The sequence below is a fragment of the Cyprinodon tularosa genome, unplaced genomic scaffold, assembly GCF_016077235.1.
Source record: "Cyprinodon tularosa strain WSP-4 unplaced genomic scaffold, ASM1607723v1 ctg21, whole genome shotgun sequence".
Lineage (NCBI taxonomy): Eukaryota > Metazoa > Chordata > Actinopteri > Cyprinodontiformes > Cyprinodontidae > Cyprinodon > Cyprinodon tularosa.
The window spans coordinates 753,939-776,870 of NW_024038778.1; the positions used below are offsets into that span (position 1 = coordinate 753,939).

Here is a 22,932-nt window from a genome sequence, read left to right on the forward strand (position 1 = left end):
AATATTAAACACCATAAGAAAAAAACGTTTTTGAATACTTAACACCCTTAACATTTCAAAGAAAATAAATATGCATTTCTAAAAGCCATTAACATCCTAGGAAGAAACTTTTTACATGGAAATTAAGAATGTGGTATTAGCATAAAGTGCAGCTTGTTGTAGAGAAGTCTATAAAATGTTTTAGGGGTCTATTTGGTCGTCAGCAGGGTGCTTATGTGTGCATGTGATCTTGTTTGTGGGTGTCTGAGAAGGACAGCATTCATGCAGGAACTAGCACTGAGAAAAACTAATTTGTGCTGTTACTTATTCTCAAAGTCTTTGCCTTCCAGCCACCCTGTGAGCCTTTTTTCAGCCCTCCAAAGTTATGACAGGTCAGTTAATACTGACAGTGTATCCTGCCACCACCATGACAGCTTGAGCTGCTGGGAGCCGCTCATTAGCTCTGCATGCACCTGTATATATGGCTGCTGCCGTGTATGTTTATGCGTGTGCATGTTTGAGAAATTATCTGGATGGCTGGGACAAAAGTCATTAGCCTTCTTAAACAGGTGTTAAGGAGACAGGGGAAAGTCCCAGTGTTTGCCTTTGAGAGAATGGCATAGATTGGTGTCATCGATCAAGCCTATCACAGAGCCTTCATTGTGTGTTGAATAAAGAGTGGGTGGCCACCATGTGTTTGTATGAGGGAAAGTTAATAGCCAAAAATACAAATTGAGGTAAATTCACAAAATAGTTAGATGTGCGTAGATACATGCACATGCACTTGTCAGCTTAGATATTCATCTGAGGTGACCTTATAAGATAAATAATCTCTGTTTAATGTGTGTGTTTGAATGGCTATAACTACACTCCCTTGCTCTGCGGGTGAGAAAGTCGCAACAGGATGCTTTGGTGAGAGAGAGGAACTGATGGATTGAGGGTAGAAAATGCAGTGGTAATGGTACTAGATACACAGGTAATTGGAAGCTAAATTGGCTTCAGAATTAAAACCTGTGAGCTCTCAGTTTGTGTATTGCAGCCACATAACCTGCAGTGGGGCGCATGTTTGCAGAGTGTGTGTGAGTTGTATGTGTGTTCTTGTATTTGACACATTTTGGAGCCCATTTTCTGAGAAAATAGCATGTTGTTGGGGACTTACTTCTCCTTTAGGGGCCTGATGCCTGGACCTCACAAGGGTAATTGCTGTTTCAGGGTCATGGGTCACATTTAGGACTATTGTGTGAATTGAGTTTAGGTTGGGGTGAGGGATAGGTATGAACCCGGCATCTTTACCTTTAGGGTAAGGGTCATGGTTTGGCTGAAGTTAGAAATGATTTGAAGTCAATGGAAAAGCCCCTCAAAGATAGAGAGATTTATTATGTACTGTACGTGTGGGTGGATGTACATGCACATTTTTGTTTAATGGAAGCTCAATAAATGTGTACATAAATGTCGATGACTAATAGAAGTGGGACACTTTGCTAAACAAATATGCCATCCACATAAAGAGGTTTTGACAAAACAACAGCTTCAAAATGCTTCAAAATCAACACCCAGGGGTTAGTGCAAGTTCTCCTAAGCTCTTCTACCTACCTTTTTAACTAACCTTTCAATTTGTTCACATTTGTGTTGTTAGCCCTATTGAATAGCAATGCATTGCTTGGTGAAAAGAAAGTACAGTCCTTTCTTTTTCTATTATGTATTTAGAAAAACTAACAAAAACTGCAGTTTTTAGCAACCAGTAATATATATTACTGGTTGGTAAAAACCAGTAAAACTTTGCTTTCGTCAAAGAATCCTCCATTTGCAGCAATTACAGCATTGCAGACCTTTTGCATTCTAGCTGTTAATTTGTTGAGGTAATCTGGAGGAATTGCACCCCATACTTACAGAAGCCGCTCCCACAAGTTGGATTGGTTTTATGGGCACTTCTTGCGTACCATACGGTCAAGCTGCTCCCACAACAGCTCAATGGGGTTCAGATCTGGTGACTGCGCTGGCCACTCCATTACCAATACCAGAATACCAGCTGCCTGCTTCTGCTCTAAATAGTTCTTGCACAATTTGGAAGTGTGTTTAGGGTCATTATCCTGTTGTAGGATGAAACTGGCTCCAATCAAGCGCTGACACTGGGTATGGCATGGCGTTGCAAAATGGAGTGATAGCCTTCCTTATTCAGAATCCCTTTTACCCTGTACAAATCTCCCACCTTACCAGCCCCAAAGCAAACCCAGACCATCACATTACCTCCACCATGCTTAACAGATGGCGTCAGGCATTCTTCCAGCATCTTTTTATTTGTTCTGCGTCTCACAAACGTTCTTCTTTGTGATCCAAAAACCTCAAACTTTGATTCATCCGTTCACAACACTTTTTTCCAGTCTTCCTCTCTCCAATGTCTGTGTTCTTTTGCCCATCTTAATCTTTTTCTTGTATTGGCCAGTCTCAGATATGGCTCTTTCTTTGCCACTCTGCCCTGAAGCCCAGAATCCCGCAGTTCACTGTAGATGTTGACACTGGTGTTTTGCGGGTACTATTTAATGAAGATGCCAGTTGGGGACCTGTGAGGCGTCTGTTTCTCAAACTAGAGACTGTAATGTACTTATCTTCTTGCTCAATTTTGCAACAAGGCCTCCTACTTCTTTTTCTACTCTGGTTACAGCCTGTTTGTGCTGTCCTCTGAAGGGAGTAGTACACACCGGTGTAGGAAACCTTCAATTTCTTAGCAATTTCTTGCATGGAATAACCTTCATTTCTAAGAACAAGAATAGACTGTCGAGTTTCAGATGAAAGTATTTTGAGCGTTTAATTGACCCCACAAATGTGATGATCCAGAGACTCAATCTGCTCAAAGGAAGGTCAGTTTTGTAGCTTCTGTAACAACCTGTTTTAAGATGTGTGAACATGTTTGCACAAGGGTTTTCTAATCATCAATTAGCCTTCTGAGCCAATGAGCAAACACATTGTACCATTAGAACACTGGAGTGATAGTTGCTGGAAATGGACCTCTATACACCTATGTAGATATTGCACCAAAAACCAGACATTTGCAGCTAGAATAGTCATTTTCCACATTAGCAATTTATAGAGTGTATTTCTTTAAAGTCAAGGCTAGTTTAAAGTTATCTTCTTTGAAAAGTACAGTGCAAAAACAAGGACATTTCAGTGTGACCCCAAACTCTTGAACGGTAGTATGTATATATATATATATATATATATGTATATATATATATATATATATATATATATATATATATATATATATATATATATATATATATATATATATATATATATATGAAGAGAAGCCAGGATAGGAAAGTTATGATCTCTCTTTTTTAATTTTTATCAAAACTCTGGCTGCAGCATTTTGGATCAGCTTAAGGATTTTAGCTATAATTTATGGACTTCCTGATAGTAAAGAATTACAACAGTCCAACCTTGAAGTAACAAATGCATGGGCTAGTTTCTCATCATCACCCCTTGTGATGGAGCGCCACTAAGCGTCCATCCCAGACTCTAAGTATCCGTCCTTCCTCTGGCCCAGGGGAGCGCGGTGCCAGGAGCGCGTGCACGGGGAGAAAGCTCTCCCACGTGAGTGTGCTGCCCGGCAAAAAGCTGCGTGCAGGCCCGCACCTGTGTCCCGCGGTCCTGCACAGTCCCAACGAACATTACCCCCCCCGCCTGAACCGGTCATCGCGCACGTCTGAGTGTGCACACTCGGCGCCGAGCTTCCACAAACACTCACCTCTCATCTCTGCTTCAGTCCCGCTGTTCCTGGTCAAGGGGCCAAACCGGAGCACTTCTGCGTCACGCTGGAAATAGCGCAGAGTGGCGCGCTTTGCCAGTCACGTGACAAAGGACTCAACCATTTTGGGTGTTTTGTTTTGTATTTTTATATTGTTTATGTTCCTGACGTATTGAACAATGTATGGAGTCATTTTTGTTCATTTTTTAGTTTCTATGCAGGAAACTGGGTTTTGAGTTTGTCACGCCCATCTCAAGGGCGAGGACAAGAAGGGAGACAGACGAGCGGATCCATAGCAACAACGATTTATTGATTACAAAAATACGCTCCGTGAGATCAGGCCAGCCAGTCGGAGAGAAGTGTGGACCAATGCTGCTCGTTCCGGCCTGGTCCGGAGGGCAAACAAGCAGAGCGAGTGACTGACTAGTCGTCCCCTTTTATCATTCACCGGTGTGTGCAATTAACAGTCCATCTACCTGCTTCCTGAAAAAAAACAAGAACAAACATGTAGAGGACTAGAGACACCTACTGGACAGAAGGGGATTGTCACACTCCCCCCCATACAAATGGAGTCCTAACCGGGACTCCAAAAAGACAGCGATTTATACTAACAACTAGGTGACAATTGCAATACTAATGGACTTTGCAGTCTTACCACAATCACCCATTCAATCCCCACCTCAATAGCTCAGCCACCCTAGCCACTGGAAAAGCCTATAAGAAACTTGGAGAAAAAAAAGGGACTGAACATTAAACCTAAGCACATGGTGCCCTGGACAAAGCATCTGCCACAATATTGTCCGAGCCCCTAATGTGGCGGATATCCAGACAATAGGGCTGCAAAAACAACATCCATCGCATCAGTCTGCGATTTGGACACTGCAATGAATGCAAAAATGTTAAGGGATTGTGATCAGTATAGACCACCAGAGGAACACTTCCAGAATCCAGATATATTTCAAAATGCTGTAAAGCCCAAATTAGTGCCAATGTCTCTTTTTCAATGACAGAATAGTTCACCTGAAAATGGTTGAATTTTTTAGAGTAGAAACTCACAGGTCGATCAACTCCATCATCATCTTGTTGAAATAAGACAGCACCTGCACCTACATCACTTGCATCCACATGCAGGACAAAAGGACGACCCCATTGTGGAGCTGCAAGAACAGGGAAGGAACAGAGGACAAATTTGACATCATCAAAAGCTTTCTGACAGGAAGCTGTCCAGGTGTACTTCACTTTATCCTTCAGCAAATCTGTTAATGGGGAAACCACTGTAGAAAAGTTCTTACAAAAACTGCGGTAGTACCCCACAAGACCCAGGAACCGCTGGAGTTCTTTTTTTGTTGTTGGTACGGGATACTGTAAAATTGCAGTTACTTTGGCTTCCACTGGACGCACCACCCCTTGCCCCACCACCTTACCCAGATAGGTAACCGTAGCCTTAGCAAACTCACACTTCGCCAAGTTAATGGTCAGGTGTGCTTCAGCCAGTCGTTCAAACAGCTTACGTATGTGAGCCAGATGTTCCTTCCACGTATCACTAAAGACCACCACATCATCCAAATATACAGCACACCCTTCCAACCCAGACACAACCATATTCATGAGACGCTGAAAGGTTGCAGGTGCATTTCGCAATCCAAAACTCATTACAGAGTAAGAGAACAGACCAAAGGGAGTTATAAAGGCAGAAATCTCTCTAGCTCTCTCAGACAATGGAACTTGCCAATAACCCTTCAATAAATCAAATTTGCTAACAAACTGAGCTGAACCCACCTGATCGACACAATCTTCCATGCGTGGCATCGGATAAGCATCAGATTTTGTAACCATGTTCACTTTCCGATAATCTGTACAAAATCTAAAACTTTTATCAGCCTTCTCGACCAACAAACAAGGTGATGCCCAGCTAGATGCAGAGGATTCAGCAATACTATTTTCAAGCATATACCGAATCTCCCCCTCCATTACCTTCCGCTTCTCCTCAGAAATCCTGTAAAAGCGCTGGCGAATTGGCTGTGCCTCACCCACATCGATATCATGTTGAACTAAGTGAGTTCGACTGGGCACATCACCAAACAAACAAAGATACTCATTAAACATAGCAGTCAACTCAGTGCCCTCCTCCTGAGACAAATGTGCAAACAAAGAATCCAAATTCCTCAGTACATCAGAATTTTTCAGCCTGCCAGTCAACAAACTCTCATTAGGTGGAATCACCCCATCGTTTTCAAGTGCAGATAAGAAACCTAATCCACTTACTGTAGTAGCCACAGAGACAGTCTTATCAACCTGCACCTCCTCATCTTTGCTGGATACCTGTGACTCCCGAGTGTAATAGGGTTTTAACAAATTTGCATGGCAAAGCTGTGTTGACTTCCTACGCCTCGGTGTGGACAGCAGATAGTTTTGATCCGAAAGCTTGCGCAGGACTGTAAATGGGCCTTTAAATTTAGCCTGAAAGGGGGAGCTGACAACTGGCAATAATGCAAGTACCTGATCACCAGGACTAAAACATCGATGGTCCACCTTACGGTCATAGATGCGCTTCATCTTCTCCTGAGAAGAGGTCAACTTCTCCCGAGCCATTTCCACCCCCACATGCAAACGATGTCTAAACCCATTGACATAGTCAATTAACTTACTCGGAGGTTCTGAAGGACTCACAGCATCATGTAACAGTTTAAGTGGCCCACGCACTGCATGTCCAAAAACAAGCTCGTTTGGGCTAAACCCAGTACTCTCGTGCACCACCTCACAAGCAGCTAACAGAAGCCATGGTAAGCCATCTTCCCAATCCTGATTTAACTCCACACAGTAAGTACGCAACAAGGACTTGAGGGTCTGATGGAACCTCTCCAGAGCACCTTGACTCTGAGCATGATATGCAGAAGCCTGATTATGTTTGACCTGTAAAAGTTTCAAAACTTGAGCGAACAAATGAGAAGAAAAATTTGAACCTTGATCAGACTGGATAACTTTTGGAATACCAAAAATAGAAATGAACTGAGTCAGAGCCTTTACCACAGACCTAGCAGTAATGGTCCGCAGTGGGTATGCAGCTGGATATCTTGTTGTCTGACACATTACCGTCAACAAATAATTACTCCCAGCCTTAGAACGAGGTAAAGGACCAACACAATCAATAATGAGGTGTTCAAAAGGTTGCATAACCACCGGAATCGGATACAAGGGAACCGGCTTAATGCTCTGATTTGGCTTCCCTGCCATCTGACATGTGTGGCAGGTTTTGATATATTCAGACACATCACTTTTTAACCGAGGCCAAAAAAAATAACGCAGGATATAATGATAAGTCTTGTGGACCCCCAAATGACCTGATTGATCATGGGAAGCCCGCAACACTTCACTGCGAAATTTCGAGGGAACAACAGTCTGACAAAGGGAACCCCCAACAAAATCCTCCCCATGTACCAACCATTTCCGCACCAACAATCCATCCTTCAACACATACCCACAGGCCACACTCTCGTCATCAGTGACAACCTGGTCAAAAAGATGACGAAGAGAAGAATCCGCTCTCTGCTCCGCCACCAGGTCACTGTGAGAAACAGACAAAAGAGAATCAGGGACATAAAGAGAGAAAAAATCACCATCTTCGGCACCTCCACCTTCATGGTCAGGGATGGATGCCGACTCAGCATGGTACATAGCTCGCGTCACCGCACAAGCTGCAAAAACCCCAGGGAAACACTGAGCACTCTCATCCAACTTCCCTAGAACAGGGGAAGAAGTTACTATGGGAGCAGGTAGTGGACAATCAGCCCACACCCGGCCACCAGCCAGATCATTGCCCAAGATTACATCCACTCCCTCCAGCGGAAGTGCAGGGCGCACCCCCATGATAACCTCCCCCTGAACCAATCCACACGTCAAAGTCAACTTATGCAGCGGAACTGGTTCCACCATAAGTCCCATTCCCCGAATCAATACATGGTCTCCAGTGTTGGTTTCCTCAGAAAAGGGTAATACAGAGCTCACAATATATGAATTAAAAGCTCCAGTATCCCTCAAAATTTTTACCGGTACCGTAGCATCACTCCCCACCATGGACACATGGCCGTCAGAAAGAAAAGGTGAAAAATCCTCCTGATCCAAAGTATACCTCCGTCCTGTGTCCACCTGTTTAGAGGAAACAAAACCATGCGTTTCAGACGCAGCAAAAGCAACCGATTTCACCTGAGCACCTCTTTTTGGGCATTCCCGCTTCCAATGGCCTCTGGCTTTGCAATAATGACACACATCAGATAGATCCACATACACATGCCCACTGGAAATCCGTTCTGACCTACTGTTCACATCAGAACCAATGCCTTCCTCCTTTGCATGATTTCCCACAAAAGATTGATTGCCACTCCTGTAACCAAAATCACTGCGAGGTTGATACTCACGGCCACCCCTGTGTATAAGAACATATTCATCTGCCAGCTTAGCAGCTTCAGCAGCTGTCTTCACGTTATGTTCACTGATATATACCGCAAGGTGACTCGGAACAGAGTTTTTAAACTGTTCCAGGACAACCAAATTACAGAGGTCAACAAAAGTGCTAATTTGTAAGGAAGCACACCACCTATTGAAATGGATTCCCAGCTCCCTGGCAAACTCAACATGGGTTTTTTTCCCGGCCTTCTCCCATGTCCGAAACCTCTGTCGGTAAGCCTCTGGTACCAACTCATAAGCTGTTAAAACAGCCTTCTTCACAGTGGCATAAACTTTACTTTACTACAGAGTATGCTTCTTGTGCTTTGCCTGTGAACACACACTGTAAAAGCAGTGTCCGGTCCAAATCAGACCAACCTCGACTATCAGCAACACGCTCAAACAGGGAAAAGAAGGTATCCGGATCCCATTCAGAAAACTGAGGAACTAAACGCAGATTATTCCCAACATCAAACGAGCTAGACGCCCCCCTACCGGAAGCATCAAGGGGGACCGTGCCCGCACTAGTTGAGCTCAGTCTGCGTTCTTCCAACTCCAGCCTTTTCACATCCAATCTTTTCTGTTCTATCCCAGCCTGCAGTAAAAGCAGCTCCCGCTTTTGTTCAAAAGTCAATCTAGTATCAAAAACGTCAGTGTCCAACCACGTCGCGCCAGCTTGCAACTTAGCTTGTCCTAACACACCGGAGTCAGTTAAATTAGCTTTAATGGCGGCTCTTATACTCTCCTTAGACCGCTTGTCACTGACCTCCAACGTAAAATGTTCAGCTATCTTTAGTAACTGTTCGCGTGTGCAGCGCTCCAACCCCTCCTCAGACGGATCCCGCAAAAAATCCTCAACAGCAGCCATAACATCTACAGTTATCCACACAACACCGGAATCCCAACCAGTAGCACTCTGAGCTCCCACGCTCCCAAAACAACCACAACGTCACAGCGACCCCGTCCCTCTAACTGCCTAACCAGAATCTAACTAATCTCCCCCGCTAGTCTTCGGGTGTTACTTGTGATGGGTATTTATGCACTAACGCCCGAGAGTCCGAAAAAGCAACCAATAAATGGCGACTCCCTGCAACTCCGGATGTGCTCCCGAGACAACTGCTCTTCCCACGTTCACACCACACTAAAATTCCCCCACAACAAACTCCATAAGGGAAATCGTTGTTAAGCCTGACAGGGACAGAACCACCGCGACCTGCTATGAAGGAGCGATCACTGCTACACAAACACGCTCTCTCAGAATAGATGTACAACGGCTGCCTCACTCACCAAACCCAGCACGCTCGTCAACGTCCCCCAACAAACAGAGTTCACAACTCAACACACTACCTGAAAGCTGATCTCCAATCCGGGTTCAAACTGACAAGCCCCCATTTGTCACGCCCATCTCAAGGGCGAGGACAAGAAGGGAGACAGACGAGCGGATCCATAGCAACAACGATTTATTGATTACAAAAATACGCTCCGTGAGATCAGGCCAGCCAGTCGGAGAGAAGTGTGGACCAATGCTGCTCGTTCCGGCCTGGTCCGGAGGGCAAACAAGCAGAGCGAGTGACTGACTAGTCGTCCCCTTTTATCATTCACCGGTGTGTGCAATTAACAGTCCATCTACCTGCTTCCTGAAAAAAAACAAGAACAAACATGTAGAGGACTAGAGACACCTACTGGACAGAAGGGGATTGTCACAAGTTAATTTGTACACTGCAAAAAATATAAATCTCAATAAGTTATTTTTTCTTAAAATAAGTGTGTTTTTCCTTGATTTGAGGAGGTAAGTAAGACACTTTGCCAATGGAACAAGACAATTTCCTTTTAAAATAAGAAAAAACTATTTTATCGTCTTATTTCAAGTAAATATTATCTAACTGTCTTATTTTAAGAGTGAAAATACTCATTCCATTGGCAAATCATCTTATTTACCTGCTCAAATTAAGGCTAAATATACTTAATTTAAGCCATTTTTTACTTATTTCTGGATTGTTTTTGCAGTGTATTTGTATGAAAAATAACACCAAGATTCTTTACTTTATTATCTGAAAACAGTTTAATCCCATCCAAATGAAGTGACTGACTATTCAGCTTCTTTTTCAAAGACTAAAGGGGACTTTCAAAGACCTGTAATTTATGTAATGGGTTAGCTTCATCTGGATTTATAGACAGATATAGCTGAGTATCATCAGCATAACAGTGGAAATCCCATAATCCCATAATGTTGAATAACTCTACCTACTGGGAGCATATGTATATATATATTAAAGAGAACTGGTCCTAGCACTGATACCTGTGGCACTCCACAGGTAACCCTTGAGCTTAAGGAAGATTTGAGGTAGTATCTGAGGTAGACATGGAATCTAAACCCGGTTTGGATTCTATAGCTACCTCAGATGGTCCCTCACCTTCCAGAGATAAACCAATCATAGTTAGAAGAGTGCTAATGATTTTATTTTTAATAAGATCAATCCTATTTATAAACAAACCCATAAAATCATTACTATTAAGAGCAGGTGGGATGGACGTTTCAACAGAGCTATGGCTCTGGGTGAGCCATAGCTCTAATAAAAAGAGCTATTAAAAAGATATCTAGGATTATTATTATTCTCATTTATTAATGAGGAGAAATATGCTGCTCTTACTTTACAAAGGGTCCTCTTATACAACAGTATTGTCCAGACTAGGTAGGATTCCCATAGGCCCGTAGAGTGAGATTTTCTCTTAAGTCTTTCAGCATTTTGCTTCAGAGTGTGCAGCTCTGCAATAAACCAGGGACCCTGGTTTTTATTTTTAATGTTTTTCTTTTTCAAAGGGGCTGTGTTGTCTAAGGCAGTATGCAGAGAACTAGCAACCCTATCAACAAAATCATCATCCTTTGAAGTGGAATAAGCCAAACTTTTGCCCTCTGCAGCCCTGCTAAGCAACACAGAGGAGAGAGAAAGTGAAGCAGATTCTTTAAAATGTATGACTGTACTATCTGATAATGATCTGCTAAATTGAATCTTCTTTGGGGGGAAGAGAACTCTGTTAAAGTAACCCTGAAGGATATAAAAACCTGGTCAGAGGGGGGACAGGGTTGTGAGGAAATAATTAAAAACGAATTTCTTCACATTCTATGCCATATGTCTGACAAGGTCCAGAGTATGAAGATGAGAATGTGTGAGACTATTCACATTTTGAACAAAAGCCAATAGCATCTAAGATAGCATTAAAGGCTTCCCTTAAGCTATCACCTCCAATGTCAGCATGGATGTTAAAATACCCCACTATGATGATCCTGTCAGTGTTTAACACCAAATCAGAGAGAAAGTCTGAAAAACGCATCTAAAATTTCAGAGTAAGGACCTGGTGGACAATACAAAGTTACAAAAAGATTTCTTGTTTGCAATTTGGGTGAGGGAACTTAAGGGTTAAATGTTCACAAGAGTTGTAAGTATTAACTGCCTTTGGACTAATCAGTAAGTCAGACTGAAAGATTGTTGCTACTCCTCCTCCTCGCCCAGAATTTCTTAGTTATATGAACATTTAAATAACAAAAAAGGAGTTGCCTCATTTATACTTATATAATTCTCTGACTGCAGCCAAGTTTCTGATTCTCACAAATCAAGTCATTAACAAGACTTTTTGAAGAAAGATACCTTATGTTAAATAAAACACATTTAAATGTTCTAACTTTTTCCACAGTTGGAGTTATTTAAATTTTAATGAGATTATCATGATTTACTCATTTTTCTTTTCTAATTTATTAGATTTTGATTGTGGGCAAGAAACTGTATGGATGGAGTAATGAATTGGTAACAGTAGAGAAGCTGCAGAAAGGTGTGTTAAACTGTCCTGAATGCTGAAGGTTGATGGATGTCTCCATATTTCCCTTATAGTAGGTGCTAGTATGTGTGTACGTGGTTGTGTGTCTCTGTGTTGTGTTGCAATGGACTGTCTGGGGTGTTCCCTGCCTTCCTCCTCTAGACTGCAGATTGGCACCAGCCCCCTGTGATCCTGATGGAAAAGATGTAGAAGATATATGAATGGATGTATATTTCTATATCCATATTCATTAACATTTTGGATATTTGCTTTATTTATTTCTTCCTCACCGTGCAGATGTTTTATTAAAAGAAACAGGTGGAAGAAAGGTTTTAATAAATAATGGCAGCATGGAACCCGTTTTCCAATTGAATTTGCATCTAAATAACTTTGGGACCCAAAGAAAAAAAATGACTTTTTTTTTTATAGAATCTGATTCATAAAACCCCAAATGTCAAAGAGATTCAAACTTTTTTTGTAGCACGACTGCATGTAACACATCCAAATATGAAATGTTGGAAAACCTTGGATCTTCAAGCTGATCAGAATAGTTTTAGCGCAACATTTGTTTTTCGATATTAGTTTTTTATCCCTGTGTGTGTTTAGTCCTATTCAAAAATGTTAATGATTAGGATGTCTTTCATTGTTGTGATGCAGCTAATATGCATACCCAAATGGATGTATTTTCTCTTACTGAAAACTGAAAAAAAGGTATGAAAAGTTGTCTGTGTAAATGTTATCTATATGAAATATTTTTACTTGAGTGTTATTCAAAATAAACTTTTTAATATTTCTAGTTATTGTATAAGTGACCGTTTAAATACCAAACAACTTCTATCCAGGTTTTCTATGCTTCACATGGATCAGCCACAAATAGCTTTTACAGTTATCAAAGCTCTTCATCAAACAGACAGAATATTAGACAACCCAAAAAAAACATGTTTTTGTAGTCATTTTATGGACCTAACAGATAATACATTTAAGAAAAGGTAGTATTTCTACGCAGCATAACTTGCCCTTTTACATACATTAAATAAACATGCTTTAGTGAAACTTTGTACAAGATAAATTTTTCAAACAACTGGGTAATAAGACCATTGATATAAAGAATCTTATTACATAACCAGCAGTTCTAAAAACACTGCGATTTCGTTAAAAGCCAAACTTTACTGCTAAGTTTTACAACTGGGTAAACCAGAGGGTCAAGTGGATAAAAATATTACCTTGGAAATGTTAGTTCCTCTTTTTCAAAGGCCCCTTTTTGTCCTAATTTACACCATGATTTAGCTCCTTTAAAGAAAATGTAACCCCTCCATAAAAAAAGGTGTTTCCATGCAGATAATATCAAAAACCCATGAACTGTCTGGACTGAAATTAGACAAATAGACAGCTCAATGAGAAATATGATATTGAGCACAGACATCACTGAGATCTTGAAGATGGCAGAGACAGTTTGAAGTGACATAAAGTAAAGGTCAGAGGTTAACATGAGTTTTATCGTTTATAGTGCACCGTTATTTCAAAAACTTAAAAATCCACTCCTTAAACTCAAGGGCATCAGAAGAGACTACATAGAAGGCTTTTAACAATAAAGTCGTGCGTGCAAAGCAAAGAAAGAAACTGTAGGAATGAAAAAGGGAGGAAAGAAGCAAGGCTTTGTCAGAGCAAACTTAAAGGTTGTTAGAACGGTTATGGTATCATAGCAACTGGCAGGCTTCCAAAATATGGAAGCACTTTGTCACTATCTACAAACACGTTGCTACTCGCCTGGCATGGAAATAGAAGATCAGAGACTAAAAGGCGTGCAATGGGGTGAAGACCATAGAACGTAATACTGGGTTGTCAGGGAGGGTGGAATGGGTCAGCCAGGTGTGCTGCTTTTAAAAATTTGGCACATTGTGGGTGAGAAAAGATTCCCAGAGGAGCTTGTCAGGTGAGCTGCTGTAAAGTTCTGCTCTTCTGCTGCCACTAAAGTAAAGCGAATACCCAAACAGAGAGATGGCTGACATGTACTGAAAAAGTAATTAAAGGCTTTGCTGGCGGCCTACACCACTGGGTACTTTCATACATTCAGACACTCTGACAGGAATATGTTGAAGCTGGTGGCTCACAACAGAACCGTCACAAGAACTCAACAGTGCCTGACGTAGGATCTATTCACTTTTCTTTCAAATACTAAACTACCCTACACATGAAGATTTTATATATATTCTTGCAAGAGTATACATACCATTAGAGCTACTCCTATTTTGACTTTAAAACAAATGCAATTAATTTTAGGGGGTACTTGTATGTAAAAGAACAACCAAAAGAAGCATTTAATTCTGTGGGGGAAAGAGAATAATACATGATTTTCTTTTTAAACTGTAAACTGGCCCCACAAAAATCCCCAGAAACAGTTTTGAAGAAGAAGGAAAGAAAGGCATCAGAAGATGCAGATATATCCCAGATTGCTTTGCACGTAGAGCTCTCCTCACAAAGCATTATGGGATTTTCTGTCACAGCGGCGACTACTAACAAAGATGGCGCAGTGATCATCTCTCTGAACAGTAAGGTACTGTAACTGAGTTCACTATAAAGTCCGCTATAGTCCCCATTCTATATAGTGATGGAGGGTTTTAGGGGTTAGAGAGAATGTTCGGGCACAGTAAGCTTGTATGAGCTATGAGAACAGCAACTTTTAAGCAGAGCGTGCAAGAGGAGAAATGGGCTCATGCATGCTCTAGCATTTGCATTTCTTAAAGTGGAAAGGCGGGCCTTGTAAAAAAATTTGCCAAAGTCCTCCACAATACCTTTAAGGGGTTAAAAGTTTTACAAACCAGAAATATGGAAGAAGGTTTAACAATGGCATTCCTCTTCTTCATCCTGTTACCCCAAAATTATATCAAATCAATTCCGTTGAAAAGATCGGTTCATCTGTTCTGACATAAATAGGGAGACCGTCAGCATGATGCTGCCACCAACATGTTTCACTATGGGGGTTTTTAAGTGTTGTGTAGCGACTTGCATGTAGCCCAAAAAATATATGCAAAATCTGGTCTTATCTGACCTTTCCAAAAAAGGAAGCAGTGTGCTAAGAAATAAAAAAGTGCAGTTGAGGAGCAGAAACCCATTTTTCAATATAGATGTTCCTGTGATTAATGACTAATCAGCTGTTTTTTATTTATAAAACTAAACACCTGAAACTTATTTAGCTTCTATCATGAAATAGTAGATCCCTAAATTTTAAGAGTCTAGGATTTTCCATATGCCGGTATACATGTAACAATGATGTTGTTATAATATCTAAAAAGAAAGTGAAAATCAGTCTGATTCCACTAACATAATCTTAAGTTTGGTGCCACAGGTTTTGCATTAACTTCAAGAAGCATAATTGCAATTCCCCCTATCTATGGGCCATTTACCAGCTGAGCCTTGATAGGAAGATGAGCAGGAGAGCTGAGGTGCATGGGCTTGGATGGAGTGTTTTAAGAACACTTTAACAACATAGGGAGAGCTTTTTGGCTGCCCCAGGGATGTAAAGGTTGCTTCTGAGGATTTATTCCAGCAATAAAAGTTAAGGTCACAGTGTTGTAGCCTTTAATATTAATGTGCTATTTAACGACCCACACCATGGCAGAAACTAAGTTTTCAGTAGTGCTAAAATATAGCTCTAGGCAGTCATTTTGCTATTTATGGAGATGATCACCACTGGTGCCTAAGAGAGCTACCCCCCTTAGTCAAATATGTTTTTTTTGTGGTAAAATTTATGAATTGAAGTTTTCTAAAGTAAAGGAATAAAAGAAATTTACCATCTCACATACACTTGAATGCCAACCCTTAAGTTATTTATGATTCATTATTTATAAGAATGGCTGCTCCTGTCTTAGAAATTTTGGATTAACTTGGATCCTAAGCTTTCAATTCAATTCAGTTTATTTATATAGTGCCAATTCACAACACATGTCATCTAAAGGCACTTCACAAAGATAATTCAACCAGAACATACAGTCAAATTGATTCAAAGTTTTCTAAGGAAAACCAGCTGATTGCATCGCATCATTGAATTGAAGGCAATCCCTCAAACTAAGCATGCTTATAGCACCAGTGGAGAGGAAAAACTCCCTTTTAACAGGAATAAACTTCCAGCAGAATAGACTCAGAGTGAGCGTTCATCTCTGTACTGTAGATGTAGTTTTTCCTTAATTAGACTCAGAGACTTAGACAGATTTTATTTTGTATACTCAAGTGTAAACAAAAATATATATATTTTTTTTAGAACAGCTCCCTAGACTATTTCATTTTTGAAAGTGCAGCCTTGAGAAGGTAAGCAGCAGTGATAAAAATAACATTGTGATGAAAAACATATGACTGTATAGTTACAGTTCTAACATTCAGTTGTAGTTTTTTTATAACCCATTTTATATAACTTTCAGCAGTCTAATGGCAGTGGGGTAGAAACTGTTCTGGAATCTGCATCGGATGCTTCGAAGTCTCTTCCCAGAGGGCAGTAGGGAGAACAGTCCACCGTGGGGGTGTGAGGGGTCATTTATGATATTACGGGCTCGGGACATGCAGCGCTGGGATGAAATGTCTTTAATGGAGGAGCCCCGATGATCTTCTCCGCTGTTCTTAGAACTCTTCTCACTTTCTTCCAATCTAAGGCGCTGCAGCCTCCAGGTGCGCCAGGCTCAGGTAAAAAGCAGCAGAGATGGACTGGAACGAGTCGAATGTTGGTGGCAGACTGGAGACAATGTGTTCTTTAACCAGCCTTTCGAAGCACCTCATCATGATTGGAGTCAGTGCAACAGGCCGGTAGTCATTGAATGAGTTGACCTGAGTCTTCTTTGGGACTGGAATAATGGTGGCAGACTTGCAGCATTCTGGCACTACAGATGGGTCCATCGAGATGTTAAAAATGTCTGTGTGTACACGAGTCAGCTGATCTGCACATTCCTTGTACACCCGCCCAGGTATGTTATCAGGCCCTGAGGCCTTCCTTGGGTTGATGTTGATGTTAGAGTAAAACAAGGAAAAATGTATGAAATTTATATAAAAATAAGTAATTACAAAATTTTTTTAAAAATTTAAGAATAAAAAAATAAAAATTTCCCCAAATCATACGTGGAGCTTTAGCAATATTGGTAAATTGGTGGTCAGTAACTTACACTCCACAAACTCATAAAAAGATCATACAAAAATAAAAGGCCCTCATTACATATCTCCTTTTTTGAAGTGAGTTTCTGCGGTATTTGGGGGTCCCTCTTTAGCTTCGCAGTTAGCTCCCCTCTCTGTTTTCTTGACATCCACCCGTAGCACTCTGCAGCTTTTCAAATGGTCAAAAATGTCTGTATTTAAAACATTTTGTGACCGTAGCTCCAGCAGGCGTGGGCGATCATAGATGTGTGTTTGAAGTCTAGTTCGTGTTGTTTTAAGCGGCATATTTCGTGAAATTGTTGAGAGGAGCGGTTCTTGGCCACTGCCTTGGAGTGCCAAGATGGTAGCAAGAATGGGTTCTAGGTTGGACTGGGATCTGATGAAATATTTTAAATGTAGAGTTTTCATTTCCCAGTTCACCAGTCAATAGTTTATAGCACACTGTTTATAAAATTTGGTCTGTTAAGATTTTAGCATTACCTTTCAAAACTGTTTAATGTCCTTCTTCAGTATAGCATTCCTACAGTTTCCCTTCAATGAGATGCAAAGTTATAGAGTTTTCACTGGCTGTATGTAGCACGGACTAATTTAGCACGGCCCCTCCGCCACCTGTTGCTATGTTCTGCTTCTCCAATGGCTGGAAGAAGAGGGTGACTACAGCTTTTCCTTACTTTTGAGTAATTCAAACATAGCTGTTTAGAAGCATTTCAGGTCACAGACTACAAGGAAAATTATGGCAAAAAAAGTGTTTACCAAAAGAGGAATGTCTTTTTTTGTGTGTGTGTTAATAGCTTTTAAATTTATTGTGTGTTTTTTTGCCATCATATTTTGTCTTAAAAACAATAAAAGTATAGCAAAAATGTTTGCTGTAGAAGAACATCAAGGAACATTTGGTTGCATCTCTTTTTAAAACCCCAAAAAGAGAACTAATAGTTAGAATAATAAGTGTATTTGTACTTGATTTAGTTATAATTAAGCAAGTAAATTATCAATGCAATTAGAAACTTGTATTTTGAATTGAAAAAAAAAAAACAGATTTAAATTCTTGTTTCAACTGCAGTAAATATAAATATCCTACACTGTAAAAAAAAAAACGGCCTCATTTTACGGTAAAAAACTGGCAGCTGAGTTGCCAGAAGTTTACCGTCTTTATACGGTAAAATTCTGGCAACCAAAACTGCCAGTTTTTTACCGTATTTCTAAAATACGGTAAAATTCTGGCAACCAAAGCTGCCAGTTTTTTACCGTATTTCTAAAATACGGTAAAATTCTGGCAACCACAGCTGCCAGTTTTTTACCGTATTTGCTAAATGCAGGATTTTACCGTATTTTTAAATACGGTAAAATTCTGGCAACCACAGCTGCCAGTTTTTTACCGTATTTGCTAAGTGCAGGATTTCACCGTATTTTTAAAATACGGTAAAATTCTGGCAACCACAGCTGCCAGTTTTTTACCGTATTTGCTAAATGCAGGATTTTACCGTATTTTTAATATACGGTAAAATTCTGGCAACCACAGCTGCCAGTTTTTTACCGTATTTGCTAAATGCAGGATTTTACCGTATTTTTAAAATACGGTAAAATTCTGGCAACCACAGCTGCCAGTTTTTTACCGTATTTGCTAAATGCAGGATTTTACCGTATTTTTAAAATACGGTAAAATTCTGGCAACCACAGCTGCCAGTTTTTTTACCGTATTTGCTAAATGCAGGATTTTACCGTATTTTTAATATACGGTAAAATTCTGGCAACCACAGCTGCCAGTTTATTACCGTATTTGCTAAATGCAGGATTTTACCGTATTTTTAATATACGGTAAAATTCTGGCAACCACAGCTGCCAGTTTTTTACCGTATTTGCTAAATGCAGGATTTTACCGTATTTTTAATATACGGTAAAATTCTGGCAACCACAGCTGCCAGTTTATTACCGTATTTTGTAAATGCAGGATTCTACCGTATTTTTAAAATACGGTAAAATACCGTACTTCCTAAAATATTTAAAAAAAAATAAAATGTGGTTTTGCCGTAGTAAATACGGTCATGCTGACTGAGGCATAATATCTCCATGAGTGAAAAACACATCCAGACTGGATGATATATTGACATTTTATTGTAAACCCTACCCCCCAAAAAAAACTTATGGTAAATTACTGGTCTCTAGTCCTACCAGAATTTTACCATACAAATTATAGTACAACACACAAGGAAGTGTAACTTGTCAAGCATTTCTATACAGAAAGTTATAAAGAAAATAATTTCTAATTAAACAAAAATACAGATTACGAGTAATCCACTTAAAGAAACAATTTCTATTTAAAAAGTCAAGTTAAAAAAAGAACTGATTCTATTTTCTGTCCAGTTTCCTCACGGTATTACTGAGATCTGGAAAACAGAAACAAAACAAACAGTATGTGTCCACATAAGAGATAACATATTGTAGAAGACAAAATGGTGATAAAAGGATTCTTGTTCTGGGTTGAGAGTCACAAGTCGCTGAGATCAGACGTTGCTCAGGATGGTTGTAGTCTTCCCAGTCACAGGTTGAAATTGAGACTCGCATGTTGTCAATCGGGTGTTTCCTCTCTGCTGGAAAACAAAAAGAAAAAGTTAGAAAGATGCACTACATGAACATCTTATTCGCTTAAATGTTTGTTTCACCTTTGTTGACTTGCATATGGACACAGGTACTTCAACCAGGTGGTGCGATCATTTCTGACTGAAAATTCAGTAGTTAAACCTTTGTTTGTTGTCAACAGGTGTGATCCTCTGGTCTGCAACCAGACAAAATACACAAGCAAAAAACAAATAAAAACAAATATAACTGTTTTAGGCAATTTAAGAAATAGATACTCACCATTTATCTGAGTCTCATGAAGGCCAATAGGTTGTCTTCAACCATTTATGTAAGTTACATTTCCTGCAAGCTAGCAGAAACAAAGCTGTAAATGTGAACACTTTTCATACAGGCAAACAAATTGATACAGCTGAGACAATTTATGCTAGGTTAGTTTTTCTCAGTCACTTTTGGTGCATTTCTCAAGTCATTGTTGGCATTTACAAAACAGTAAGCGCATTTCTCAAAACAATTTGTAGAAACAGGAAAAATAGCATTTGTTTGCTTTCAAAATCCTTAGTTCAGCTCTTAAAATTCTGTCTGTTAACATATCAGTGACTCAAAATAATAAGTTATAGTCTCTCTATGTACAGATAAGACAGTCAAATTGATTAGTCATGAGAAGAGACTACAAAAGGATCATTTACGCCAGTGTTTCTCAACCCTGCTCCTCACCACCCCCTGCTCTGCATGTTTTAGATGTGCTTCTACTCCAGAACAGCTGATTCAAATGATTGGATGACAATCAAGTACTGCAGAAGCTTGTTAATCATCCAGAGATACAATTCAGGTGTGTGGCAGAAGGGAAATACCTAAGCCTGCAGGACAGGGTGACGCTGAAGACCAGGATTGAGAAACACGCTTTTGCTATAATTTATTCATGGACCATGCCTTGGTGATTCAGAAAGAAAAAGACAGAAATGCAGAGAACAAAAAAAGTAGAAAAGGAGCCACAGGACAATCTCCTCAAGGAAAACTGTACAGTGCTTTAGAAATTACATTACATTTTAATTTCCATAGTCACTTTGTTCCTTAACTCCACTGAGGATCTTTTTTCCTCAGTGGGGTTAAGGAATGAACAGTAGGGTGGGAGGACCTCCATCAGCGTCATGTTGTGGGTCTCAGCCATGTCCTGATGTTGGACTGATGGAAACTGGCAGATGTCCTCAGCCTCTTCTGACTCTTCTTCTGCTTTCCTCCTCAGCCTCACTTCTCTTCTTCTCTCTGGCTGTTCACTCTGTCCAGATACTTGTTCATCAGTTCTCAGACATGTAACATTGTGTTGTGTTCTGACTATATAGAGCATAATATTGCCAACTGATGGTTCACAAGATGCACCTCCAATCTGTTTCAGAAAACTGGTTGATTGTTGGTTGAGCTAATGGTTCATACACTGACCTGTTAGAGAAACTCAGGACTCACTTGGGAGCAATTTACCAATTCAGGACAGATTTAGAAAATAATAGAATATAAATTAATTAATATATGATTCACATTATGACAACTTTAAGACTTATGCATGTTAAGACTTACACAATGAACTGGTGCTATTTTGGAAGTTGAGAATTCAACACAGACACGTTGTTGTCCTGTTGTCCTCATTTTCTGTATACACCCTTTATCCTCCGGGTCAAAATGACCCGTCTTCACTAAACCCCCAATATAAGCAGCTTAATTGAATTTTAAACACCAAATTCTATCTTGTATATTGTCACTCACCACAAAATGTGTGAATACTTGAGTTTTCCCTCTCCACTTGAATTTCTATAGCTTAAGAAAAAAAATGTGCAAAATGAGTTTCGAATGCATTTTTATTCATCACAGTGACTAATTTTCTTTTACTTTTCTCCAGTGAACAAGAGGATGTACAATACAAAAATATGAAAAATAACATAACCCATTCAACTAATTGGCACATGTAGGGCAGTATGCAAGTGCACAGTCTTTGCAGATATATTTCTTACACCTGCAGCACACAGTATGTGTTTTACAGTCTGAGGGCAGAACTGACATCTCTTCCTCTTACTTGGCTTAGCTGGGGAAGTGGCTGTGGTAGATGGATCCTCAGGTTGATCAGGAGCTGCTGCACTCTGAATAGCTTTCACAACTGCTTCTGAGGCTTCTGTGCGGGGGACATGCTTCCTTCTTTCAATGAGTGGAGTTACAAGTGCCTTTCCTAGCTGCTCCAGGAACACCCTCCTCTTGTTGTGCTTATGAGACATCCAGGTTGGGTTGATCTCTATCCAAATCACAAAGGCATTGTAGGAGGACACATCAATGATGTTGTGGAAGATGACCAGGGGCCAGCGGGCAGTCATTCTTCTGCAGCTATATGCTCCAATCACCTTATCTAGGTTGTCCACACCTCCTTTGTTTCGGTTGAATTCCAGGATAATGATTGGCTTCCTGTCCTCACGGTCACTAGTGTCGCCGTCTTTGTGCAGTGTGCTCAGAAGAACTACATTCTTGTTTTTCTTTGGGAGGTAGGAAACTAGAGTGGTGGTGGGTGTGAAGGCAAACTTTGAGGAGAAGACCTCTCTCTCCTTTGACCCAAGCAGTGCAGGTGGGAGCTCAGGCTTGTTCTTTCGAACTGTACCAACCATGGTGATCTTCCACTTCAGGAGCTGCTGTCCGAGTTCATAAGAGTTGAAGAAATTGTCACATGTCACATTGTGACCCCTCAGTCCCTCTGTCACATCAAGCACAACTCGCAACCCCTGGTTCTTCTTGGGACCCCACTGGTTATTTCCCCCATATAGACTTGCTTTTTTCCAAGCATAGTTGATTCGGAACCCAAACCCATGACTTGATCCCAATTTTGCGGGGCTTGGGGGCATATATCTAAAGGGACAACAACCTTTGGACAAAAGACTTACATCATGATTAGTTCAGGTCACAAAAAACAGTCAAAAAAATCAATAGTGAAAACACTTTTATTACAAATATGAAACAGATTACCTCAAAGGGGAACCATTTTGCTCATCCACTTTTACTCAGGCTCTGGATTTAGGGTAGGGTAACCGCCCCACCCACTTGTCCCTACCCCCTTTATGGCTGCAATTGTCTGTATCATTTTGCTGGTCTTGATTCACGGTATAAAATGATCTCTTGAAGGTAGAAAGAGTTTGAGGGTTTTGGGCTGGGAAAATTTGGGCCCCTTCCACTCTCTGCTTATTCTGCTACTGTTTGATCTAACC

General features: G+C 40.4%; 1 protein-coding gene and 1 long non-coding RNA gene across 4 annotated transcripts; both read right to left on the reverse strand.

Moving 5' to 3' along the window:
- Window positions 1-4,016: 4,016 nt before the first annotated feature.
- On the reverse strand, window positions 4,017-4,863 carry LOC119783640. Of its 3 annotated transcripts, none has more exons than XR_005280831.1 (3): window positions 4,784-4,863; window positions 4,407-4,451; window positions 4,017-4,210 (listed from the first exon to the last, which is right to left on the reverse strand). It is a non-coding gene; the product is annotated as an uncharacterized LOC119783640 (long non-coding RNA). The 3 variants fall into 3 exon arrangements; XR_005280832.1 differs by having other exon boundaries at window positions 4,383-4,451; XR_005280830.1 differs by having other exon boundaries at window positions 4,017-4,451.
- Window positions 4,864-19,289: 14,426 nt separating this feature from the next.
- LOC119783663 lies at window positions 19,290-22,572 on the reverse strand. Its single transcript, XM_038285291.1, has 4 exons — window positions 21,762-22,572; window positions 21,455-21,505; window positions 19,780-19,892; window positions 19,290-19,707 (listed from the first exon to the last, which is right to left on the reverse strand). Exons 1-3 carry the CDS (start codon window positions 22,570-22,572, stop codon window positions 19,846-19,848), a joined length of 909 nt encoding a protein of 302 aa, XP_038141219.1. The 3' UTR covers window positions 19,290-19,707; window positions 19,780-19,845.
- Between the last annotated feature and the right edge of the window lie 360 nt (window positions 22,573-22,932).

Bases quoted from the DNA above. Each gene is read 5' to 3' on its own strand.
- LOC119783663 (XM_038285291.1), bottom strand. From the start codon at position 22,572: ATGCCCCCAAGCCCCGCAAAATTGGGATCAAGTCATGGGTTTGGGTTC. The intron at 21,506-21,761 runs GTAAGAGGAAGA...TTTTTTCTTAAG, and splicing joins CACTTCCCCAGCTAAGCCAA to CTATAGAAATTCAAGTGGAG. The intron at 19,893-21,454 runs GTGAGTGACAAT...GTCTGGTTGCAG, and splicing joins AAGTATTCACACATTTTGTG to ACCAGAGGATCACACCTGTT.